Below are 27048 nucleotides of genomic sequence, written 5' to 3'. Positions count from 1 at the left end.
GGCACATAGGCACACATGCTCCCTCTCGGTGCCTCTTAATCACCATGTGCCATGCTGAACAGCTGCAGAGGTCTGAAGGGAATTGGCAGAAATGTGCAATGATGTGCTAGCCACCCCCAAGGCAGCAACCGCCCTGCCTGCTCCCAGACTCGAAAGAAAACATGGGTGTTCACTGTCGCAACTGACAGGCCCAGAAGACAGGCAAGTGGTTTCAGGTGGTGAGTCATGAAACGCAGTCTGATCAGGAATGTTCCAGCCCAGCAGAGCTGAGCAGCATCCTACTCCCCATACAGGGATACAGTATTCATCATTTATTTTTTTTTAAATTTTTTTTAATTTTTATTTATTTATGATAGTCACAGAGAGAGAGAGAGGCAGAGACACAGGCAGAGGGAGAAGCAGGCTCCATGCACCGGGAGTCTGATGTGGGATTCGATCCCAGGTCTCCAGGATCGCACCCTGGGCCAAAGGCAGGAGCCAAACCGCTGCACCACCCAGGGATCCCCAGTATTCATCATTTATACAATGTCACCATGGGGGACAAAACTTGGGCTCAGCACAAACTGAATCCAATCAATTCTTAGGCAGAAGAACCAGTAAACAAGGCTTCTCCCATCAAGAAGGAACCTTAATCGCTTAAGAATTACCACCACATCTGACACTTGAGGTCAGTCTTTCTATCCTGAGACAGGTGTCTTTACAAAGTGCTGCCACATCGGGTTTGAGCAGAACCCTGGGCTACCCCTCTGGGACCACTCAGCAGCGGCTTCAATATGCTGTGTTCTACATTCCCAGGGATGAAATAGAATCAGGTGAGGGCAACATTGAAGGAAGCCAAGTGGATGCCATAACACACTGCTTGCAAACAGCGGCACAGGAGTCAAATAAGTGCTGCTCCCTCCCTTGCCCTCAAGGTGATTCTGGATGGATTCCCATAGAAAACCACACGTTTGAGGGAATTCTTGTTTGTTTTTATGCTATTGTTTATGAGCCAGCAAATGAGTGATAGGATATAAACCTGGTGAAATAGAGATGTCAACATTAGATCAGATAACAGGAGATCTAGAAAGTGAAAGAGGCTTAAAGCCATCATTTGCACTACACTTCATGAATGAATACAGCATTCTGTCAAGTTTTATACAATGACAAATGAGCCTATTCTCTGAAGGAACCTGAAGAGATTTAACACTCATTTTTAGGGAATCCAGTTTAGTTTCTCCACTTCAAATTAGCAATTTCATCCCATGCCAACTTTAAAATCTCTTTACTACAATTTATATTTCTAGTGACTATGGTATATAATAAAACTGGTTATGTTTATGATAGACTACTTTGGCATTAGTTCAAAAGCCAGAGCCTTATCAAACCTGTCATATCAGTAAAAATTTGCATTTAGGTAAAGAATGCTAATGTGGCATTAATGTACTAAGGCCAGGTATATAGCTGAATGGCCTTATCTTTATAGAGACAGGAGAAAAATCAACCCAAAACATGGTATTTTCACAGAAGAATCCTCCCTGAAGCAAAGTACAGAAAAGACAAATCAGTCCCCCCTTGAACAGATCAACATCAACTGTCACTCAATCAAAGATACAGACCTTACCAGGGTATTTAGGGGTGTAGGGGATGTCAGGGAAAATAGGGAATGCTGAGAGGCTCATTCTCAGCCCCTCAAAATGGCAAGTTCTGCAGCTGGTCATAGAATGCATGCCCTAAGAACAAAAGGAAATGCACTCTTAGGGCCTCTGAGTCATTGCACAAGACCAGAACGTCACTGCACCACACAACACCAGAGGCTCCATGGGCAACACTGGGAAACCACGCAATCCTCCTCCAGCAAGGCTGCCCTAGCCCCTGCAGTAGAAGCTATAGGAAGTAGGACAAGCTGAAGAAGTGGGGGTGGCATATGCACCACATTGCATTTCAATAAGCATTCCCATTCCAGGAGAGCCTCTCTTCTCAACAGCCAATCTATTACTCAGAAGTAAGGGAGGCAGAGAAAACCAGCAGCCTTCCTTCAATAGCATACCCCCCAGCACCGACTTTTAATGGAGGTGGCTGAAGAGAACAAGAGAGCCAAGTAAATGAAGCTCAGGGCAATATGCAATTATTGAAACTGGAATTGAGCCTGGACCCTGGAAAGAACATGCTGTGAGAGCTTTGGCAATCACACTGTGGTCAGGGCCTCAATTTTAAATCTCTCCCACAGGATGCCACTTCCTGATACACAGGCACACCCCTCCTCCTACCAAAGTAATTCTGCTGGACTTGGCGGAGGGGTGTCATCTGTTGGTCTCTGGGATTCCATCACAAAGGCTCAGCTTAAAATGATTCCCAACCATTTGCAAATCAGTTTCCGTCATCATTTACCTTTTTCCCAATAAGCTTCTTTCGAAGAAATTCCCGGGCTTCAAACATGTAGGGAATGTCATATAGGGGACGTAGTTTCTTGTTCTTATCCTAAAAGAAAAACAAAATGTCCTATCAGAAATGAAAAACAAACATAAAAAAAAAAAAAAAAACCCACAAATGAATACAGCCAATAAAACAAGAGATACTGGAATACATCTGAAATATGCTACTTCCCAGTATCACAAATGCTAAGTGCCAGGTACACAGTAAATGATTAATAGATATTTGAATAAAATGCTTTACAGGAATAGGATTATCTTTTTCACATGACAGACTTGAAAATAAGGAATGGAATGTTTGTAATTACCCAAACTGGAAACAACCAAATGTTCATCAACAAGGAAAATACCTACATAAACTGTAGTATAGAACCAGCTAAGTATTAGGGCCCTTCAAATATTTATAGGTACCCTATGAATCTAGTTCTATTATTCTGTAAGCCGTTATTAAGCACCTACCAACTCTTAGCCCCACATAAAGCTCTCTGTAAATATATGTTATAATCCTGGATTCAAAATTCTTGTATTACTAACAGAGTAATACACGAAAAGCTATGACATGGCAACAGATACAAAATGGCAACACAAAACAATTTTGAGTAAGTGCTAAATTGTGTGATATAGACTAGGGACTAAGTGCTATCAGAGTTCAGGGAAGTGGAAAGAAAGAAGTCAGAAAATGTTTCACTGACAAGGTGACATGGTTTCATTGACTTAATGTGAGTTTACAGGATAAGAAAAAACTAGGAAGAAAATTAGAGTTGAGAAAACAACAAAATAAAAGAGGCAGGAATAAATAGTATTTCAACACAACATGCACATACATGAATATCAACACAAACACAATTCTTTGATTATGTCACAAATCCCAGCCTTCTTCCTGAAGAGGTTACTACTCTAAGCAATGTAAATTTGAGAATATGGGAGAAGGTTCTAGAGGAACTTGACAAAGACGGAATGGGTAGGAAACTAAAGAGATATGAGAAGCATTTCAAGAAATGAATGAACAGAATGGATAGAGGGGATAAAAGAAGAATCCAATATTCTAACTCATGATTACACGCATTGGAAGTCAAGATAAGTTGGCCTTTTGATGGGGAATGTAGAAGACTGGAGGCCATTACACGAAATAGGGAGATGTTAGCTAGATTGCTTGGTCTGATTACTGTCTCTCTCCAGCTAAGCCCCTAAGTTCCACAAGAAGAGAGATGCTCTCCACTTCCATCATTCTGTAACCCTGGAACCAAGTAGAGTGCCTCCACTCATAGTACATGCTCAAATCAAATAATAGTTGGATGAACTAACTACAAAAGAAATATCCACAATGACATATATACAAAAATCAAATATGCTAGAACAATAGGACTACATGTACAGGTTTCAGAATCCCCAGGACCCAGATCATACTGGGGAGAAAATTCACAAATAAAGGAAAAAATCAAGGACTAACCTCTAATCCAGAGGTGTATTGTTACTTACCCATCCTGTACACTTAGCCCACCTGGCCTCACCTTTGCCATCTATTAAGCCCCTGAGAAAACAAGATCTCTTTATAACCCACTCCATACTCAAGTGTTCAAATTATTTTCTTAAGTAGTCAACTACTCCTTATTAAGAAACTTTGTCATTTTAATACCCCATATTTAAACTAATGCTAATGACAATATTGAGGTCAAGGATAAGTTTTTCCTCCTAGACCCTAACCAAGACTTGGTGCCCACACACATCATTTAAACATTTCAGTTCACTGACACCACCAAGAAAATATCTAGGAGAACGCACAAAATAGAGTCTGACCTTCACATTCATCATCCAACTGCCTTCTAGCTCCTCTGGTTAAAACAACTGTAACAAGGTGAGGCAGCATTTCAGCACCCAGTGCTCTTCTTGGGGGTTAAAAAAGCATGTTCAGAAATGAAGGCAAGTTCCTATGCCTTCTCAGATGTGTAGGACTCCATGTGCTTGCAATGGGAACAATGTGGATGGCCACACTTGAATCTAAGTCCTGGGGTGTCACAATCACTTTCTCATAAGGGATGGCCCTCAACATGAAGTTAATTTTTTGCAGTGGTGGTGGGGAGGAAAACAGGATACATGAGAGTTGCTGGGATAGAGGGAGTTCTGGGTAACACAATGGCAAACGTACAGGATTATGGATATTTTATAAACATCCAAGCAGCCAAATCAAAATAGTAAGTCACTACTGGAGAGTTAAGTATAATATATAAGCCATAAAACAGAGTTTATGATGACACTCAATGATACAATAATAATGCTTACCAGACAGAAGATTCTAGGTGTCACTTATGAATAAGATTTTTTTTTTTTTAATTTTTATTTATGATAGTCACACACAGAGAGAGAGAGAGGCAGAGACATAGGCAGAGGGAGAAGCAGGCCCCATGTACCAGGAGCCCGACGTGGGATTCGATCCCGGGTCTCCAGGATCACGCCCTGGGCCAAAGGCAGGCGCCAAACCGCTGCGCCACCCAGGGATCCCCCCCCCTTTTTTTTTTAATTTAAGATTTTTAATAAAGACAAAATCAATGATTATCAGAATCAGCCCTCGGGAATAAAGAAGGGCCAATGTATTCATATTCACCATGCAATGGAAGGCACTCTATTTACAGAAAGTAGCTGTAATTACACAAGCCTAAGTGAACAATATAATGAAGTGAACAAAATACTGACATTTACTTTGCACAGCCTCATGATTTGTCACAGAACCTGAATGTGTGAACCTTACCTTTCTTATTCTGAAACACAACAGAGATCACAAGGCAGTATGACTTGACTGGACTGTGAAACAATGAACAAAAGCTAAGAAATACAGTTTTAACAAGTATTCAAATGAAGATCATGAGATGAGATACACCTAAATGAGGAAAATGCCTATGTGAACAAGAAAGACACTCAGCAGAACTTGCCCAGGCCAAAATGTTCTCAGAAGAATGAAAGAAAATAGATAGTACACTAACAAACATCCCAATAAAAAACTGGCTAACTTCAGAGTCTGATTATATGTCTCTCATGAAGCTAGGAAAGAACTAATAGCACAAGCAGAAAACAAGGTATCACAAGTGAAAACAGAATGATCTTGTTACTCTAACCCTTCAGAACTGGTAGCTATTGACATCTGCAAACATCTTACAAGAGAGATATTAGAAGTCCCTAGGAAACCACAAAATAAAAGCAATTCCTCCAAATTACCAGGTACATAAAAGCCTTTGAAATCTCTAGGAGGCAATTGAGCTATGGAATGTATTCTGAGAAAACAGGACTTTAGCAGAATCTTGCCTGCTAAAAAGGACTGTCTAGTTTAGATTCTAATTTACACAGAAATATTTTAAAAAAATAAAAATAGAAGAGAATCCTTGCTTTATCTGGTGGGCAGATGATACAACACCAATATGTGCTGTAATCACTGTTCATCCTGAGAAACGACGTTGTATGTAGGCCCTGCAATGACTCACACATTAGAGATAACTTCAATTATCTGTACCTCTCACTGGTTTAGAGAGGGAGGCCCAACACCCATATCTCAGCATCTAAAGACCCACCTGGAAATTTTATAGGAGTTGTATTTGGCTAGTTGCCAAAAAGCAGCTGCCGTTCAATGCTCACTTAAAGGGAATGGAAGAGACCTCCAATCAAGGCTTTATATTCAACCTCTAGTTTTGGGTCTCAACCGCAGGCCAAATTTTATCTAGCTCTTCCTGGAGCCAAAAAATTAAAGTAAAAAAATCTAATGCCCTAGGGATACTGCAGGATTTCTTAAACAAGGCTGAAACACAAACCATGGGCAAAAAAAGAGAGAGAAACTAAAGCAGTTCTTTACTGAAAAGATTTCATGAACAAAGGGATAGGCAAAAGCACCAACACTTAGTAGCTGATAATTGAAACAGATTACAGAAGAAGCAGAGCAGGATGAGAGGCAGTTGGAGTGCTGGGCCACAGTTGTCATGTGATCAGGATGGGGCCCTTACAGAGCAGATTACATTTTAACAAAGACTTAAAGAAGGCATTGGATAGAGCCACCTGGAGAAGGGCAGAGAGAGCGACCAAGGCAAAGACCCCAAGTTAGGAGCATGCCGGGTGGGTTCAAGAAGCAGCAAAGACATCGCTGTAGCTACAACAGCGTGCAAAAGGGGAGAGAAAGAAGAAATGAAGACACAGAGCTGACAATATTTGAGAAAATTACTTTGGCCACTGTGTTGATAACAGACACTATGGCAAAGAAAGGGCAGAACAAAGGGAGCCCAAGGAGGAGATTATGACAGTAACCCAGGGAGCAAATGGTGGTAGATTACATTGAGGAGGTAACAGTAAAAGAGGTAGGAAGTGGTCAGAATCGGGAAATAGTCTGACATACAGATGGCATGAGAGGTGTCAAAGAAAGGGAGAAGCCAAGGATGACTGCAGAAAGGCAAAGGGAAGGGGTCATTAGAGGAGATGGCCAGAAGTTCAGTTCTGGACATGCTGCCCTTCCAAGTAGACACACTGGGCATACCAGGGTGGAGCTGGGAGGAAAGCGCTCTAAATTGGCAGTACACATTTGGCAGCTGCTGGTATGTAGGTGGTGTTAAAGCTAGGAGTTTGAAAAGGACTGAGGACTGAGACTTGAAGCATTGGAACATTAAAAAGGAATGAGAGAAGGAATCTGCCAAAGCAGAATGAGAAGGAGCACTCAGTAAGCTGAGCAGGAGGAAACTACCAGAGTGTCAGGCCCTGGAAGCCAAGAAAATAAAGTGAATTGAGAAGGAAGGAATGACCAATGGTCTCAAGTGCAGCAAGGCAGAGGAGAGGAGGACTAACCATTTGCATGGTAGATTAAGCTAAGTGAAGGTCATTGGACAAGGAGAATTCTAGGGGAGCAGCAGGGGCAGAGGCTGACAGGAACCAGGAATAGGAAGCAAAGCCCTAGAAACAGTGAGCACACACAATGCTTTAGAAAGCTGTGTCATAAAGGAGTATGGAGGGATTATGTGGCAGTTGGCAGAGGAAGCAGGGTGAAGAGAAAGCGCTTCTGTTTTCCATTGTAGATGACAGAAATGATAGGTGATGGTCCAGTGGAGAGCAAACAAGTGCCAATGTAGTAGAGAGGAGAGAACTTCCAAAGCAATATCCTTGAATAGGCAAGGCACTAGTGGCTTTACACAGAAGTACGTAACTCATCATCAGGTATGTGCTTAGAGATACAATCAGGTAGGCAGATGTGGTGTAAGAGTCACTGGAAGTTCTGATTACTTTCATGTGCTCTGCAAAGACAGGAAGAAGTCTAGCAAATCAGTAAAAAAAAAAAAAAGAGAGAGAGAGAGAGAGAGAGAGAGAGAGAGAAACAATCCAACAGGGGAATTGGCAAAAGACGTAAACAGACATTGTACAAAAGAACTCCAAATGAACATTAGGTATAGAAAAAAATAATTTTTTAAAGATTTTATTTGCAAGAAAGAGAGAGTGTGCACACAAGTGAGAAGGAGGAGCAGGCTTCCCAATGAGCAGGGAGCCCCATGTAGAGCTTGATCCCAGGACCCTGGGATCATGATCTGAGTCGAAGGCAGACATTTAACTGACTGAGCCATCCAGGAAAAAAGTATTTTTTAATCAATAATCAAGCAAATGTAAATTGAGATACTACAGGACATCCACTATATTGGCAAAAGCATTTAAGGTGAGAATGGGGGGAAGTGGGAGTGCCCACTAAGCACAGATGGGGAGTAAAACATGGCTCAACTACTGTGATGTCCTGACACTGCTACTTATCGTCATTTGGTTAAAGATGAAGATACACATCCCTCGAATTAAGAAATTCTACTCAGTAGAGACTCATAAAGTCTCATATGCACAAGACAAATGTAATAACATTCACAATAACATTATGGTACAGCCCTAGAGTAGAATACTACAGAGCAGTTAAGCTGAATTAGAGCAACCCAACAAATGAACAAATTAAAATAAAAAAAAAAACTGAGCAGAAAAAGTTGTAGAATGATATAATAAAATCCCACAGAAACTGAAAACACATGCATGCAAACATTATTCATAGAGCTATATAAGCAGCAAAAGTATAAAAATGCAAAAAAAAATGAAAGACAATGGTTACTGATGTGGGATGGGTAGTGGAAAAAAAAGAAAAGGAGCAGGAGGAAAGAAATGGGTTTGAGGCTGTATTCAGGAGACTTCCAGCTTTCTGTGAGGATTTCTGTCTTTAAAGGAAAGAGAGAGAAGAACATGTGGTATAATACCAAGACTGAAAAAGGAATGCCTGTTATATTATTCTATAATGTTGGAATGTCTTTTAAGCAAAAAATGTTCAGGGATAAGAAACCCCAAGCCCTGTTTGGTCACCATTTTCCCTTTGTTCACAATATTTTACTGCAGAGGAATAAAATATGAAACAACTGGTCATTCTTTTCCTCATAAAAAAAATACATGAAATTCCTTTTTTTTTCTTCTAAAAAAAAAAAAAAAAAAGGTTCACAGATGAATCCTTCCAGGAGGCAGAATGGAATAATTTAACTGCAAATGTACTCTCAAACAACCAGGGTCAAAAACAAGTTTGATTTTTGTTTTTAATAGAAGACTTTAACTATAATAATATTAATTAAAGTAACCGAGCAGAATTGTACTCTATGAAGATCTTAAAACTGGCCGTTGAACTAAAATAAGAACAGACGTGACCAGATTAAAATGGATAAAATTTCCAACAGTAAATAATGGACCAGTCCCAGTTGCCCTGCCACACATGCCATTTTAAAAAACAGAGGCTGCTATTTCCATTTGAATTATAGACTGAACATAGGAACATTACCACAAGCCCTGGGCATATTTACAATCAAGAACCTTTCAATTCCCTTGGCAGCCAGGAGATAGAATCCACAGGGATATCCACTATTTATTTTATGGTCTTTAACACATAGAGTATTTTTAATAAAGGTGGCTGGCTAACCAGAAAGCTATAGTTAGTACCTGGGGAAAGGTTCAAAATTGTAACCACCTTGGGCAAGTGGAAGTCAGCTTGTACCACTCCATCTAAAGGATCATACACAGAAAGTGCATATATCCAAACATTTCTCCTGGATATTGTTTCATAGAAAAAAAAGATGCTTATTTCCTAATTAGCTCCATTTCATTCTGCCAATCAAAGTATCTCTCAAAGGTAAACAGAATCTATTTTTTTTTAAGATTTTATTTATTTATTCATAGACAGAGAGAGAGGCAGAGACACAGGGAGAGGGAGAAGCAGGCTCCATGCAGGGATGTCAACATGGGACTCGATCCCAGGGTCTCCCTCACACCCCAGGCTGCAGGCGGCGCCAAACCGCTGCGCCACCGGGGCTGCCCAACAGAATCTATTAAAGAGACACAGTCTAGGTAAGTCCCAAATTCACAAAGCGATACATTTCATATATATTTCCAGAAGGCAAAGAGGGAATGGTAAACAATAGAAACTTAAACGGGGGTGGGGAGTGCCTTATAAAAATGCACAGGTATAAGATTGAAGGGGCTAGTATTTCAACTCCATGATTATGCCCAAAAAGTGTTTAAATGCTTCTATAGGACCCTCAAATTTCTCAATTTTTCTGACAACCATACTTGGTCTTGTTGATCCCACGTTTAAGGATCCTAATAGTACATATGAAAAACACACGAATTTAAGGTATAATTTTTTTTTTTAATTTATGATAGTCACAGAGAGAGAGAGAGAGAGAGAGAGAGGCAAAGACCCAGGCAGAGGGAGAAGCAGGCTCCATGCACCGGGAGCCCGACGTGGGATTCGATCCTGGGTCTCCAGGATTGCGCCCTGGGCCAAAGGCAGGCGCCAAACTGCTGCGCCACCCAGGGATCCCGAATTTAAGGTATAATAATAAATGCTATTATTAAGGATGAGGTTTCTACTGCTTTCTCATACTCCTTTTGCCAGTTTGAGAAGGCACTAGAAACAGAAAGGTCATTTTGACCTTATCCCTAACCCTTCTCCCCTCCAACAGATCATAAAACCTCATGGGAGAGATGCCCTTCCTATATCTGGAAAAGAAAAAGAGAATCCTTATTTCCAAAGATAACACTGTGAAGAACCCAAACCCACAGGCCTTGACACTTCCCTCATACTCTTTCTCCTATCATATTTCTACCCACTAGTCCATTCTTCATTGACCTAACATAAAACCACCCAGGTCTGTTTCTTAGTCTTTATTTCCTTATGAAAGCTCCCATGTCACATAAAACTTACATTAAATAAATCTGTATGCTTTTCTCCTGTTAATTTGTCTTTGTCAGTTTAATTTTCAGACCCACAGAAGTACTGTATGGGGGAAGGAAAACTTTCCTCCCCTACACCAACAACCTTATCACCCCTACAACAAACAACAACCCTATCAAGCAGGCTGAATGCTGCCAGCAATGCTACCCAGATCGTGGTGGCAAGGATTATGATTCCACTTTTACAGCAAGTAAAAGAAAAGTTCCTAGTTCATGTGACAGGTAATAGTAGAGCTGGGATTCTGGACCCAGCTATCTCAGGGGTCTTATGCTCACTGTTGGTGGGTGGGACACTTGTTATTTCCAAAAAGCAATCATTGCCTGTCAGTGGTTGTCACATTTTGGTGTGCCTAAGAATCACCAGGGAGCTTGTAAACACGCAGACTGCCAGGCCCATATCAGATATTGTGACTCAGTAAGTCTGGTGTGTGATTTCCATAATGCTGTGTTTTTAATAAGGAGCAAGAAAGCCTATGGGCCACACCTTGAAAAATGCTGCTGTATCAAGTGCCTAGCCCCACTTAAAACAATGGTGAGAAGAGGGAGGTTAAAGGTTTTAAGAGTCAGAAAGTAATACTGAAGTGTTTGATTAATGTCAAATGGTTCATCAAAAATAAACAAGTAAATAACTGGGGAATTCAAGTGTTATCTCCACACATGTGGCTGGAGGTAACTCAATACACTCCTTAAACTTCTATATAAGATAACTTAAAACATTTTAGTAATGGTGGCAAAATAAGACTTTCTTTTTTTTTTTAAGATGTATTTATTTTTATTTATTTATGATAGACACAGAGAGGGAGAGAGAGAGGCAGAGACACAGGAGGAGGGAGAAGCAGACTCCATGCTGGGAGCCTGACGCGGGACTCGATCCTGGGACTCCAGGATCACATCCTGAGCTGAAGGCAGACGCTCAACTGCTGAGCCACCCAGGTACCCCAAAATAAGACTTTCGAATATTCCCAAGTCCAACTACAGGAAGACTGAATATGGAATCTGAGAATCAAGACAGAAAACCAACCTGCCAGTGAGCAGGGAACAGCAAAAGTAAGCATATCCTCTCTCCTGTCTGCCCCTGTCCTCAGACACACAGTGGTCTAGACCTAGATTAGCTACAGTGACAGCAGAAAAAAGAAGTGACAATTCCCCAAAACAGGCCCAGTTACAAATGTTTTCTGGCAACATGCCAGGAAAAGGGCTTCACAGTACCCAGAGAAGGAAAGAAGCAGAGCAGATTCAGGCAGCCTCATGTCCTTGAAGGGACTCACCCATCATCTGCACTGCACAGCATATGATTACGTTCCACAGGAACTTGCACATCCCAAAATTAAAGTACCATTTTCAAGACCATCATGAAAGGAGGAAAAATGTCTCTAGAGACTGCTCTTCTACTCAATTACATTAAGTCAACTATAAGCATTTTCAGGAGTACTTGCTATTTATTGCTCAGATGCAGTAAGGCTTGGGCGGGGGAGGCAAAAGGCCAAATATCAGGTCTTTTCTCCCCAAGATCCTGTCAAGACTTTAAGAATAAATATATTTTTTAAAGATTTTATTTATCCATGCGAGACAGAGAGAGAGAGAGAGAGAGAGAGAGAGGCAGAGATACAGGCACAGGGAGAAGCAGGCTCCATGCAGGGAACCCGACGTGGGACTTGATCCCAGGACTCCAGGATCACGCCCTGGGCCGAAGGCAGGCGCTAAACCACTGAGCCACCCAGGGATCCCCTGAGCCACCCAGGGATCCCCTAAGAATAAGTACTTTAAAGGCCTGAAGAGCTCCAAAACCATTACCCAAGCAACAAACCATATGGGGTCCCTTCACTTAGCTACAAATACTTCTGCAGGCATAGGAAGGAGTGAAATAAAAGAGCAGCACTATCCCTCACAGGTCTCAAGGCTAAAGAATGCCAAAGCTCACAAGTAAGAAGGTGTGCAATCCACAGCAAAGCTGCTCCCCGACCCAGGAAGAAAAACCGAAAATAAAAGAGACTCTCGAGTCCTGCCCCATCTTCTTCTCCCTGCACAGGAATGGCTTCCAACAAGTCAGAGGGCAAAATCTTTTCCCCCACTCACCAACTACTCTGAAAATAGAAGTTTGCTCCAAGGGGGCACACCTTTCCTAAAAGAATTGTGAGGTTTCTGCCAGTAAGATGGGATAATGAGACAGAAAGGGCATCTAATCCTTGAAGAAAACAAAAGCTCAAGTTCACTACTCCTCAAACACTCCTCAAATCAAACACTCCTCAAGCATGTGATAGCAACAAATGATCAAGAGTAAGTGCACAGCTTGCTGCTGATCAATAGAATAAGAGGCTGGGCTCTACGTAATGATTCTAGCACCAGCAGCTCCTGGCTACTCATATGCCTCAGTTTCCTCCTAAGAATCAGCAATTTACAGAATTACCTGGCATTATACAGGTGAAGAGAGAGAAAAGCAGGCAAAATTATTTCAAAACTCTGTAAAAATTATAAAAGGGCTAGATTTACTAGTACCAATGAAGGAAACCCCAAGTTTACATTCAAGGAACATTTCAGGTAATATAAACTCCATGGGAAAACCAAATCTACACTTTCAGTGTTATGAAGAAGCAAAGCTACTTAGATAAGTTTTAGAACATCTAACATGGATGTTAACAAGAGTTAAAATGTCAAAGAGACAGAAGAGATAAGCCAAAGTTACAGCACTAATCACTTTCTGCCTTGTTATTACTGTAATTTAATTACTCCATATAGGTCTTATCTTCCCAACCAGACCACACAAGGGAAGATCACTGTGAGAGAAAAAAAAGATCTTTATATTGCCCAGGAAGTGCCTAGCATAGTGTCATATTCCTAGAAAATTCAATACACTGAGAAAATAAGATGAGGAAAAGATAAAGTCCTATCTAAAAGTTTTTTTTTTTTTTTTTAACTCAAACTGTACTTCTTGTGATTATAAGAATAAATGGAGCTGGTTCATAAATATCAAAGTGAATGTAAAAGATGACGGGGAGAGACAATATCACTGTAGGTTCATACCATTGTTAACAGATACATTGAATGAAGACCCCTCATACAGCACTACGTGACCATGAACTATTCTAATGTTTCTATCTTCTGGCTAGTATTACCAAGTAAAATGCTATACTACACAAATGGTATTACTGAATAATAATTTTTAAAGATTCTAGGCTAGATATCTCACTGTATCGACTATAAAATCTAGGCTCCCTGTAAGCAGTGATGCAAAAGTAATACTCTTAACTGCAGTGTGTAATGTCAGAAAAGACGAGTGTACAAAATCCAAATAATTGGTCTGTTCTCTTTTGACCTAAGAATTTAAAGCAATCTCCTGTTCTCTCTCCAAGTTTTACATAATGAATTCTATTACTTACAATCTTTGAAGAAAAAAAAATAGTCTTGATCATTAGCTAATGGCTACCAGAAATCCTTATAGGGCACATATAATACCACTCAGAATTTAAGTAAAGCTGAACCGATATTTTAAAAATATCAAGTATGACAGTTCAACATTAAAATAAATAATAGTAAACTACAATATAAATGCAGATTTCCTAATGTGAAATCGAAGTACCAGTGCCCATACCCCAACTCAAATTTGAGATTGAACTTAAGCCTAGGGACAGCTGGGTGGCTCAGCAGTTCGGTGCCTGCCTTTGGCTCAGGTTGTGATCCCAGCATCCAGGATTGAGTCCCACATTGGGCTCCCTGGGAGAAACCTGCTTCTCCCTCTGCCTTTGTCTCTGCCTCTCTCTCTCAGTCTGTGTCTCTCATGAATAAATAAATCTTTTAAAAATAAAAATAAAAAAAATAAACGTAAGCCTAGACAAAGGCCTGCACTGGGGTGATGTTTTTGGGGTGGCTAAGATGGAAGAAAAGAGAAGGCCAGGGGAAGGAAGACTGCAGGGCCCTTCCTCTGTTCTGGAGACTGATAGGCAACGATCCTAACAGGTGCAAAGTGATGCTGAATGACACACTCCTCATGTGGGGTTCAGATGAGCAAATGGGGCTGAGAAGAAATAAAAAATGAGTAACTCTCTATAGGGCCTCTTTCTACAGAGCTAGTATTTCTGAAGATTGATTGCAAACATGAATCAATGTTAACATGGGAAACCCCTTCATTGGGAAGAACAAAATGTCTGCAAATAAGAAAACAGTTTAAAAGTGGAAGGGGAAAAAATGGAGCAGGGAGAAAGCATCTTCAAGGACAAAAACAGGCCTGGAGGTCTGCGAGGTACTGGAAACCAGCAGGGACTGGGTATATTACAACTGGCTCTTCCCTTCTGGAACTGCTTTCCCTTTCAGTGGAAGCTCATAATTAACCAGTTGGCCCCAAATCATGTTTTCTAGTAATGTAGAAATCTTCTCCCACATTTCTTACCCTTCATCCCTAAGCTAAAAATGGAGAGCCAATGCCCTCAGAAGAGACAACCCTGTTACTTAAAGTACAGGCTACATGCCAGATGAAACCCATCCAGCACGGTGATGTGCCACAAGCCCTCCCACAGTTCTAGAAGAGCAGGAAGAAAAAGGAGGAAAAGAAAATAAATCTCTTACAATAGGAAACCAATTTTCTCTATCAACAGACCACAGGATCAGGGAAGCCCATTCAGAAGATAATTTTTTGTTAGAGAAATGTTTCTTTGGGAATTCCCATCCTTCTTCACCATATTAAAAAATAGTTATTAAAAGTTTCTTCCTGGAACAACACAGAAGAGAAAATGATGCTGGATATGACGCCATTATTTAGCTGGTGCCAGTGGAACCTTCAATTGAGCCAGATTTCCAGTCAAATTTGTGCAATAAATTGTGATGCATTTCAAAAACCAAGACTGAATTATGTAAATGCACAGCTTAAGGTCTCCCTTTAGACACTGAGCTTCAGCTTTGCCAGTGGTATCATTCTAAGGTCTAAATCAGGCTGCCAGGCCTAGTGCCACATATTTTATCCACCAACTTCAAAGTATTCTCAGTCTGGTTTTTAATTCACTACAATGAGGTCTGCACCTTCAGGACAGGTATCATTCTAGCCCTACAGAACAAAGAGGACTCTCTTTTATGCTATAGTGTACCTGTCATCAATCAGAAAACGACATTTGTCACTTACTACCACCACAGAGAAACAGACGAATCAAGTTCCCAGAACTACAAACAGCACAGACATTCATATCTAGCACCCACCTGGCAAGGCAATTTCTTTCTAGAGACCTTGACAAGACTGAATCCAGACTTGCTAAAAGTTGTTCCTGGGAAAAACTAACCTTTCACCCAACCTGGAATAAATTCAGTCCGGAAGGGGTTGAGGTTCTGTACCATTCAATTGCACCTAATGAACAAGCATTCAAGCGACTAGATTCCCCACAAAAGTTGGGTGAGGGCAGGAGGGCCAAAGTAGGGAGGCTCCTACTCTGAGCTCTAAAACAGTGGTTATCATTCGTGGCTGTTTGTGACGTCAGTCTAAGAATGGTGCCTTGGTCACTGAGAATGTAGTTTAAGCTCCTGGCTTACGTAATGCCACTCTAAATTCCTTGGTTCTTCTAGCCATAAACGAAACTTTAACTGTGCCTACTTAACAACATTTTTATGTCAATCACATCACCATCCCACTGTGACAACCACACACTTACTGTTCCTATTGCTGGTCTTCTGACTTCACTCCCTAACACAAAGGGATGGCTCCATTCTCAATTTTTACAACACTTTGTTAAAAAGCCAAACAAATATCCCATACCATGTGAATGCCTACTATGTGCTTGGTACTTTAAAAATTATTTCCAATTCCCACAGCAACCAATTAAGCTGAAGTGATTAGCTTTGCTCGACTGGAAGTTAGATGCCCAGAGAAAAAACATGCTCAAGATAACACATGTCAGAGCAGAAGATCCCGAAAAAGACTGGCCCCAGAGTCCATACTAGTTTCTTTCTTTCATCTGCCTCACTACTACTGAGGTGGCAAGGACTGACAGATTACCCACAGGCTCTTGGCTCCCATCTGGTTCCACACCCAATCCCCCACAGCCCTGAAAAGGTCAATTAGTTTCAACATGTACTGCATGTCCACCCAAAGCCACCAGCTTCTGGGAAGCTCATCGAGATGAAGTAAGTTAGGCACAGTATTTGTGCCAGTTATAAAGGTACTGTCACTCAGTTTCAAACTTAACCTTTTTTAAATTCTGATGCTGAGATGGGAAAACTGCCAAGCACGTTTCTGCTTTGCCAGCTGGTTCCCTGTTTAGGCTCTGCCAATAGGGGATGTTAGCAGGAGAATGGACAGGAAGAAGTGACAAACTCTTTCCTCTTCCTGTCAGCTTCTCCAGAGATACACTTCTTCCTCTCAGCAATGGCAGTTTGCTCCAGGAGCAGTAACTGATTCCAGCTTATAGTTTTCCCAACACTCCCAGAAGTCGTCTCATCACACCTCCTCAGCTTCTCTGCAACCAACTGACTGGCAGCCCCTCCTGGTGGATCTGGGTCCCGCTCAATGGTGTTTCTCCTTCAAGCTTAGACACACAAATATTGGCTCAAAAGAGGTCTGCATCCCCCTTCCAATGGGTCCATCCTCCATATTTCTAAGTCTTCATATTCCAATCTCTTCTTTGTCCTCCCACCTCTACAAGTGGTAGCTGCATCTTAAAATGAACAACTCCATGCGAACCTTAGGGTCCTCTGCCTTTTTAGTATTCCGATACCTGATTAATAATTTCTTATATTAAGTTGCACTTGTTAAAATAACGAGTATGGTTTCTGTCTCCTAAGACAGTGGTCAAAAGACTCCTTACTATATAACTAGACAAACATTCAGATAGTTCAACACTCTTGACAACCAACACCTTCCTCCAAGGACACTGCCTCTTACCTGTTCTAGACTACTGGCACCTGGCCAGTACCTCTATGTCAGGGCCATCTACAGTGTAAAAATGTACATAAAGACCCAAGAAAAATAAAAAGAGTGCACAGTTAAAGCTCCCACCATTAAAATAGATGATGGAGTGGGGCGCCTGGGTGGCTCAGTTGGTTGAGTGTCCAACTCTTGATTTTGGCTCAGATCATGATCTCAGGGGTCAGGAGATCGAGCTCTGTGCTTAGCACAGGGTCTGCTTGAGATTCTCTCTCCCTCTGCCCCTTCCCCTGCTCATGATCTCTCTCTCTCTTTCTAAATACATAAAATCTTAAGAAAAAAAATTGGTGATGAGAGAAATGCTTCAAAGATTTAACTGGTAACACAAGCACCACAATAAAGAGATTTCCAAGCCAGTATGTGCTTAATGTCAACAAGACATAAAATTTAAGCAATGGGAACAATGTATCCTGAACTTCTATCTGATACATTGTAAAACGACCTCATTTTGTGATCTTAAAAAGCTCAACTATACCAAGGGTACATTCATGGTTTCATAGGTTGGGATCATGGTAAAGACGGAAAAGTAAAAACCTTAAATGTGTCAATGTGGTTATTATAGCATAAAGAGGAATAAAAATAAAGTTAGGGCCAGTTGAGATGGCCAGACTTACAGGCATAAAGAACAACAACATGTCATTTTTCTACTACACCAAGATGGAAAAGTAACACCAGCTTTTGATATATATCTTATCATAAAAGGTCACTGAATGGATTCTAGAAACTTCTCTTATGTCATCAGCCAATAAAACAAAGTGGAGCTCACCAGTTACTAGGGACCTGATGGGGAGGGGAAAAACACTGTTTAATGGGTATAGCCCTTCAATTCTACAAGATAAATTTCTGGAGATCTGTTGCCCAACAATATGAATATACTCTGATTTACACACTTAAAAAATTTACTGTGATTTACACACTTACACTCTGATTTACACACTTAAAAAATAAGCAAAATGGTAAATCTTAAGTTAGGAGTTTTTTGTTGTCGTTGTTGTTGTTTTACCACTAGAAAAAAGTAGAGCTCATTCCAGGTAACAGTCTGATCTCTACAACCTGGGAGATGTATCAACATTCAATCAAATTCCAAGTTAACATGAGAGTTTTCAGATATGAATCCAGATTTCTGGTTGACAGCACAAAAAAAAGATTACTTGGTCACTATTTATGGATATAATCAAACATGCTAGCCCAATTCTGATCCCAACAACTATATTCCAAACAGTTTCCTTCCTGAACAATAACCACAATGGAATTTTCTATTCCTCTTTTTTATGTTATATCCTATGCCTGAATGTGACTGCAATCTCAGCACTAAAGACTCTGGCTTACTAAAATGACAAAAACTCTGTAAGCGGGCAGCCCAGGTGGCTCAACGGTTTAGCGCCATCTTCAGCCCAGGGTATATGATCCTGGAGACCTGGGTTCGAGTCCCACGTTGGGCTCCCTGCATGGAGCCTGTTTCTCCCTCTGCCTGTGAATGTCTGTGTGTGTGTGTGTGTGTGTGTGTGTGTGTGTCTCTCATGAATAAATAAAAAATATACATATTAAAAAAAAAAAACTTCTGTAAGGCCATGTTCAAATGCCATCCACCCCCATCAGCTAAACTTTCTCTAAGCTCTCTAGCCAAATGTCCTTGCTTTCTCTTCTTGTGGGAAGAATTCCCACATATTCACATATTCACATATTACCCAAGTCAGTATGTAAACTTCTTACATCCCATATGTGATTGGAAGCTACTCAGGTTAAAACGGTATCTTACCTTTTTAATCCAACAATACTTATTTAATCCTCAGAACAATTCAAGAGAGTAAGCAAATGAGGCTCAGCATAATTTAGACCCTCAGTCCCACCAAGAAAACAATGGCAGGGGCAAGAGTTAGACTCTGATTCCATAATCCATAGCTACTAGATTCTACTACAGGGCACTTAAAGACCCTGTGTGTACCTACAACAGCTTCGGGAAGGAGAAGAGCCATTTTCCTTCTTTCAACCACTAAGTATTCTGTCCTACAAGAGTAGAGGTGGTGTGCAAAAAGAAGAGTGAAATCACAGTTAGCCTGAGCATTCCCTACAAAGCAACCCCCCCCCTCCTGGGGGAGATGTGCACAAGGTGACCTCCTCACCTAGAACTCCAGCTCAGTCTCACCACTCGATGACAAGAATGCTGGGAGACTCCTAACAAATGTTGCTGAATGTGAGAAAACTACCCAGGGTCACTGCTAATGAGAAGCCAGAACATCTTGCCATTTAGCTACAGAATGTTCACCTAATAAATCTTATAGATTTGAACACAACCCAAGACAAGGAGGTTACAGGAAAACAAAACAAAAAACTTAGAAACACCAGCTTAAAAATCCATACACCTCCCTTCCAAAAAATAAGGTATAACTCATACAGTTTTGTTATCAGTCCTAATCAGAATAAAAGAAGAGGCTATACATAAAAAATAAAACCAACCCCTCCCCCCCCAAAAAAAACCCACTCAATATTTCCTTCTGAACAGTTTAATTGTAATATATGGTCACTTATACTCCTGAGGAAATTCCTGTTTCTACCTTGATTTAGCTTTATTGATCTAATTTTAATCAAGGACAAGTGTACAGCAAAGGATAAAGGGTCAGCAACTCAAATGAAATGGAGAAACAAGGGAAAAACACTCTAGCTCAGCAAATGGGTCAGCTTGATAACAGGCCCGAAAGAACTATCATGGCCACAAAACAAGGCACTGGAGAAAAAAAATCAATCTGCATACTTTTTTTTTTTAATTGCAGCATACTTTTTGTCCTTAAGGGCAGAAACTGTCTTTTGTAGGATAGAGTGCTGCTCAGCACCAATGAACTACAAGTGTTTAGATTATGATTAAGTATGGAAGTAACATCATCATGTAGGATATTCACTTTCATAGTGAGAACTGGAAAACACCCTTGTTTTAGCTGTAAGATACTTATTTGTCTCATACTAATTACGAATGCAGATTTAATCAGACAGATGAAAAGCTCAAGTTCACATACATATAATTTATGAAAATTTTAAAGAGGTTTGCCAATCGATTTGGGTATAACTAAGGGTTTTAAGCTTCTTCCTTGAATTAATATACTGACAATTCACAGAACTATAAATCTACCATTAACAGCAAACCACCATGAGCTGTTTCTCGGCACAACATAGCTCATAGAGCCCAGCAGAGAGCTGAAGAGAGAAACAAAGGGATGGACTGCCTCAGTCAGTGACAAGTCATTCTGTATTCAACTACATTTTCAAAAAAACATCCTGTGCCAGTCGCTGGAGAAAATGGTCTCAGTTCTTAAGGAAAAAATGCAAAGAAAAACTGGATATGCACAACATAAAATTACAGGATTGGGAAATAGGTACAAAGTGCTGTAAAGACAGAGATGGACGTGCCTAAATGAAATCTTGAGAAGGTCGGATAGCTAAAATGCCATCTCCTCAGGAATCCTAACTCAAGAAGAATGACCAATTTCTATAACTCGTGCAAAGCTAGGGCCTATTTGAGGCATAAAAAGTATATAGCAGCAGAAACTCTAAGGGAAATTAAAAAGGTAAGAGTTAAGGACAATTGGGGCAACAATAATCTGATGGAGAGTTTTAAGAAGATAGGAAGACATGAAGTTAAGATAAGAACTCAAATATGCCTACAAGATGTGGCAACGACTTCAGCCATAGTTGCAGTCAGACTCGAGGGGGTTTAATAAACATAGATAGGTAGTGGACACTAATCTTTCAAGAAAGAGGGGTAGCTAAGAAATACTGATGCCAAAAAGAAGGCTGGATTTTATTCTAGAAATAAGTGAAAATCTTTATTGAATGATGCAATAAATTAAAGGCAGGAGAATGAACAGAAGGATGACATAATTTCTGCCACATCCATATAGAAAGACTTCAATATGAAGGATTCATAAATATTCTAACTTCCTGACCTGCTAATTATAAACTGTATGATCTGAGAACTATGTATTATCTCCAGGAGGGACTTAGACTTATTCATCTCTGTAGCCCCCAGCACCTAGTATTGGGTCTAACATATGGTGCATGTTCAATTAATGTTTGTTGAATACAATTATTTAATCTCTCTGGGCTTCAATTTCCTCCTCTTGGAAAGGGGGGAAAAAGGTGGCTGGATCTAAATGATGTTCCTTCTAGCTATAAATGACCATCAGTCTGTAATTGTTACATAAAATGGGTCAATTCCCTATGACTCCTTGAAAATATTCCATGTTGTAACATTCACATTTAGGCAAGGGCATGAGAACCAGTCACACTCATTCATCTAAATAATGAGACTGTATGTTAATCCTGAGATGGTCCTTTGAGGTGAAAAATATCTTCATTAAATCAGATCACAGAAGGAAACAGAAGACAGACCTCTTCAAAAAATGTTTTGATGAGTGTTAACTCCTTTGCCCTCTCCCTGCCTCCAATGTAATTGGCAGCCTGCACAGATATGGACACTACTTGGAAACTTAAAAATGTAAAGTAAATCTTTAAAAGTTCATTTTAAAAAATTCAAAGGTAATAAATCTGCAACTGTGTAAATGTCTTATGTCTTCCAGTCCTGGGCTGTTTAAGTTTTAATCCAAATTGGAGCTAGGGAGGTGGGACAGGAAGGACAAACAGAAAAGAACCCCAAATTTCAAAAGTAGAGAGAGAGAGGTCTTCTACATCTACAAGCAGTTAAGAAATACTTATGAGACATTAAAACATCAACACTAATCAGTAGTTTCTCAAAGCACTCAAATGAATTTAACAATTTCCATGGTTAATAAAGCCATGCGCCCTTAAAAATCAGAAGTCAACTATGTTCAATACTAAGTGAAAAACTAGAAAACTAAAAAGAACCAGACTCTGATGAGGCAGTGACATGAAACTGCCCCACTGCTCACCTTTACCACAATCCTTATTCCCAACAATCTAGTACCTCTCTACACTGGCCCCTCAAATCTGGCCAACCCTTTCCAGAACTTCTATTTAACTTGCAAAATCAGAATTTATTTATTTATTTTTTTAATTTATTTATTTTTTAGATTTTATTTGCTCGTGAGAGACACAGAGAGAGAGGCAGAGACACAGGCAGAGAGAGAAGCAGGCTCCATGCAGGGTACCTGATGCAGGACTCGATCCTGGGACTCCAGGATCATGCCCTGGGCCAAAGGCATGACCAAAGACAAAGGCATGGCCAAAGACACTTAACCACTGAGCCACCCAGGTGTCCCGCAAAATCAAAATTTAAATGTAAAATAACAGGACACCATCTACATGGATTTTGAACAGATGGACACAATTTAGTTGGACTTTATCCACAGGAAATATTTAAGTTGTAGGTTTTAACAATACAGTTTTTGCCTGGGATTATTTTCAAAGAGCACAGAATGAATCACTCAATGGTGGTATGTTCAAACTTGGTAAATTACATCACTTTATCCTGTTTATTTTCTACACTGATACACAAACATTTAGTTGATCAATCCAAATTGAAATCAAGTAGCATGGTTTCAGGGTTTAAAATTTATAGCAGGAAAAAAAAAGCAACAAGTAAACAAGGGGGAAAAATGCTACAATGATTATTTGTGTTATAAAAAGATTCTTCTCTCTACATAGAAACTTTAAAAATTGTTTCTTTACAAAGTTATTTCCCCACTGCTTCTAAAGCATAAATGGATTTACCAATAGTCATTTTTATTTGCAGCATTCCAGGAACATCACAGTGAGGAGCCATACACCTTCTTTCTGCTTCCAAAGCTTTTACACTGTCATCATAAATTTAACAAATTATCATTAATAAATTTAACAACAATAAAGTTAAACTGTTCAAGAGGAGAGAGGATATAACAGATTAAGAAAACAATGAGGACTTTGCTTTTTTTTCCATCCCATTTTTTTTTCAACAGCTTCCAGTCTTCAATGATAACAGATATTATTCCTCCCTATTCCACACTGAGGTTATAACTTAAGAATTATGAGTGGCAGGGGCAGAGGAGTAAGCAGAAAGTGTTCTGATGAGCAGATGGATGCATGGCAATGATGGGAAGCTTACACTGTGTGCCACAGGCACCCCCACAAGGATATGGTGGAGAAACTCTAAATAAATATGCAAATATGGGCCTATCATAAAGGGGCTTCTTATTCAAACAACCCATATGGTTTATGTATAGGATATCACATCCATCAAACCACTCCAAAATTCCCTGTAGTTTAACTCATGTGCTCACACTTTTCTAAGAAAAAAGAAACAAGCAGCTAAGAAACCCACAGTAAAGCATGAAAGTAACAAAAAACGGATCAAAGGAAAAACAAAAAGGAAAGAGTACCAAAATATTTGTATCGAGGAGGGGACTATTATCCACAAATCTAAGCCTTATGGTTTAACTCCTGTGCAAAGTCCCAAAACCAGAAGGATATATGGGTAACAAAGGGTGGAAAGAGAAATCATTCTAAATAAGATTTTAAGTGAGTCACGCTCAGTAACCCAGACGATTTCATTTACTTATCTAACTGAAAAATGTATTTTATCCAAGGAGCCATTAAGACGACATCACATATGCCGAAAATACAGTAATCAATTTAAAAAGAAATTCAAGACAAAATGTACAGGTATGAAACAAAATATCCTTTAGAGCTGTAGGCTTGCTAAATGTAGCTTCAAAATTTTTAGGTGAAATGTGGTGAAACTTTCAGTCTTCAAGTATAATCATGGAAGGCAAACATTAGAGAAAAGAAAAAACAAACTGATGTCAACAAATCACAAACTGGTATGCTCCAGGCTTCAAGAAGTGTCCTAAAAATGTCCCTCACATTTTTTAGACATCTTTCCTAATGCAAGTAGATGTGAAGGTAAAAACCAAAATGGTTTTATTTCCTTCTGTACATGCTTAGAAAGCAGAAAGGCAAAGGGAGGTCCTGTGACTAAATAAACATGCTGCATAGCTTGGGTTATTAAGGTAGCCAGATCTTCTGCAATCTCAGTACAACTTAAATTCTGTGATCTGTGCCAAGAGTCAGATAATAGAAAAATTTAAGTATCCAATACATATTGTCCTTAAACACTATCTTGTCAACCACCATTAAATACCATTTTGCTAGCCTGTAAAATTGACAATTCATATCTAGGGAGTGTACAATGGATAACTCTGGGAAAGCATTCAAGGCTTTGGACACACATTTGAGGTATTGCAAATAAACATTAAAAAATCAATTCAACAGCGAGAATGTTAACTAAATTTCATGACTAACATCTCGCAATTATAGTCACCAAGAAAGATGCTGAATTGTTAAATTACTCTTAGGCCAAAAGACTTATTAAGATGGCTGAGTTCCCCAGTGGGCACCATGGATGGTATTTCTTTAAAAATGTAATCTCACGACTAATAAACTTGTATAAAGAATTTTCTTTCTTTCCTCTCTGAATAGCATGCATCAGAATTCACAAGATGAATCAATATCACTTCTGTCTTTGTATAATCGGTAATCAACTCCAAGTAGTCATTAAACAGTCTTGGAGAAGGGCTTCATGTCTCCCCCTTTTTCTACGTGTTGTTCATCTTCCAATTATTTTCTACTAACTGGTCAATTAAAATGCCTTTGTTTAGGTCAGGCCCCTTTTGATGATTACTAGGTTTCTTCTTTCTGCTCTCACACTGCTTTCTCTAAAACTATAATCTTCCAATATTCTCCATTTCGATAAACAGAACCTTTTAAAAAAATTTTCGTGCTTCATTCACATCCTCACATCTCTGACCTTTCTGCCAATTTTACTATGTGCATAAGATGTTCAAAAACACAAGTCTATGAACTAGGCCTTGCCTACGGTAAAAATTTCCCGTTCTCGCAAAAATCAAAAAAGTGAGGGAGAATAGTGTAATGAGTCTGGGCTTCAAGAAATTTATTGTAAACGACTTAGACTGAAAGCCTATTATTCTTAAAATACATGTTGTTGGGTTTTTTCCCCCCAGATTTTATTTTTAAGTAATCTCTACACCCAGTGTGGGGGCTCAAACTTAGAACCCCAAGATCGAGTCACACACTCTACCAACTGAGCCAGCCAAGCATCCCCCCCATTTTAAAACTTTTGGGGAATTAGTTGTTTATGCTAAGAAGTAATGATGTCAGAGGCAGGAGAGACATTTTTCCAGAGGGAGGGATGAGGTAAGTAGCAGGAAAGAGAGTTGAAAAAGGAAGCAATGCTGGATAGGGATCCTATGGACAGATCATTGAGGGCCTACTGTTGTTAACCAGGCAGAGACATTAACCCGTGGAATATACAAACAAAACTTTTTGGGACGAAGAATGACGGGTTTTGAATTTCAGAGAGACTAAATGAGCAACAGTGTGGAACAGGTTGGAGAGAGTGATATGTGAAAGATGCAACCAAAATGCTTGTGCCATACATGAAACAAAGGATGAGGCTTCAACAGTGGGGGAGGAAGAGTTCTGAAATAATATTCTTAAGTTTAAATCCATTAAAACATACCAAGTGCCTGGGTTACCACACTATAACCCACATGTGAGATTTCAACAAAAGTCAGTATCTTTCTGTTCACTTTGCTTTCTTTATACCTAGGAATACCCATCTAGATATGGTTACATTAAGCCATAAGTATCTATTAAGAACCCAAAGATTAGTTTAACATGCTTAACATGTTCTTCTTTTTACACACAAAAAAAGTCAGAGATAACTGGCATATGTTCCCACTTTAATGAATACTAGTTATCCAAACTCTAATTATAGTATTATACCATGACTAAAGTCACAACCAAACCAGAGAAAATTTAAGAAGTCTTCAAAGCAGAGCACAGAAAGATCCAGGTATAGTAGGCACTCAGTAAATACTTACTGACTGAAGAGAAAGTTCTCTCATGAATTGTCACATGAAGTGAAAGAATAACGAACGGCTAAGGCCCAAGTATAGCTGCAACAAGAGTCCCCAGGAACACGCAAGTATGCTTGGCCTATCCCTTTCGTTTTGGCAACTTTAATAATCAAGGTGTTAAGAGCACTCAACATATCTCGTAATGAGTACAGGCAATATAAAAGCTAAAACTGGAAGGAATTCTATCGCCCCATGACACCAAACAACTGCGCTATGGCACAAAACTGCTGTTAGTGTCTGTTATCACAAATATTCATCAGAGAAAAATGGGAATCACAGCATACTATTAATCATCGTCTGCTGACCAGTATCTTGTCAATCACTGGAATAGGAAGCCTGTTTCTTTGGGCAAAAATTGGTCATATCTAATAAGGCTTCAAAAATCTAAAATGGCTGAAGTAGACAGAATAAAGATATTAAAGAGGGTAAGTTACAGCTGTTGGGCTTCACTTCTGTAGTAGCAGGCACATCTGGTTCAAAGTCTGCTAGGAACAGTCACCAAAGCTCTACGTATTCAAATGAAAAAGAGTGCCACAGTGGAAAGTGACTCATGCATGCTTCAGAAGGTAAAGTGATAACTATCCTTTAA

At 39.8% G+C, this 27048-nt stretch overlaps 1 protein-coding gene across 1 annotated transcript in view; it reads right to left on the bottom strand.

Moving 5' to 3' along the window:
• Positions 1-27048, bottom strand: part of SND1 (staphylococcal nuclease and tudor domain containing 1) — a 420919-nt gene that overhangs the window by 266335 nt on the left and 127536 nt on the right. The window contains exon 11 of the mRNA XM_077857229.1: positions 2371-2460. Within this exon, the coding sequence (XP_077713355.1) occupies positions 2371-2460 (90 nt within the window). The remainder of the gene's footprint in view (positions 1-2370; positions 2461-27048) is intronic.

This window comes from Canis aureus, chromosome 18 (assembly GCF_053574225.1).
Source record: "Canis aureus isolate CA01 chromosome 18, VMU_Caureus_v.1.0, whole genome shotgun sequence".
Classification (NCBI taxonomy): Eukaryota; Metazoa; Chordata; class Mammalia; order Carnivora; family Canidae; genus Canis; species Canis aureus.
Note: the sequence above shows the minus strand (reverse complement) of the source record. Positions and strands in the feature narration are given on the sequence as shown.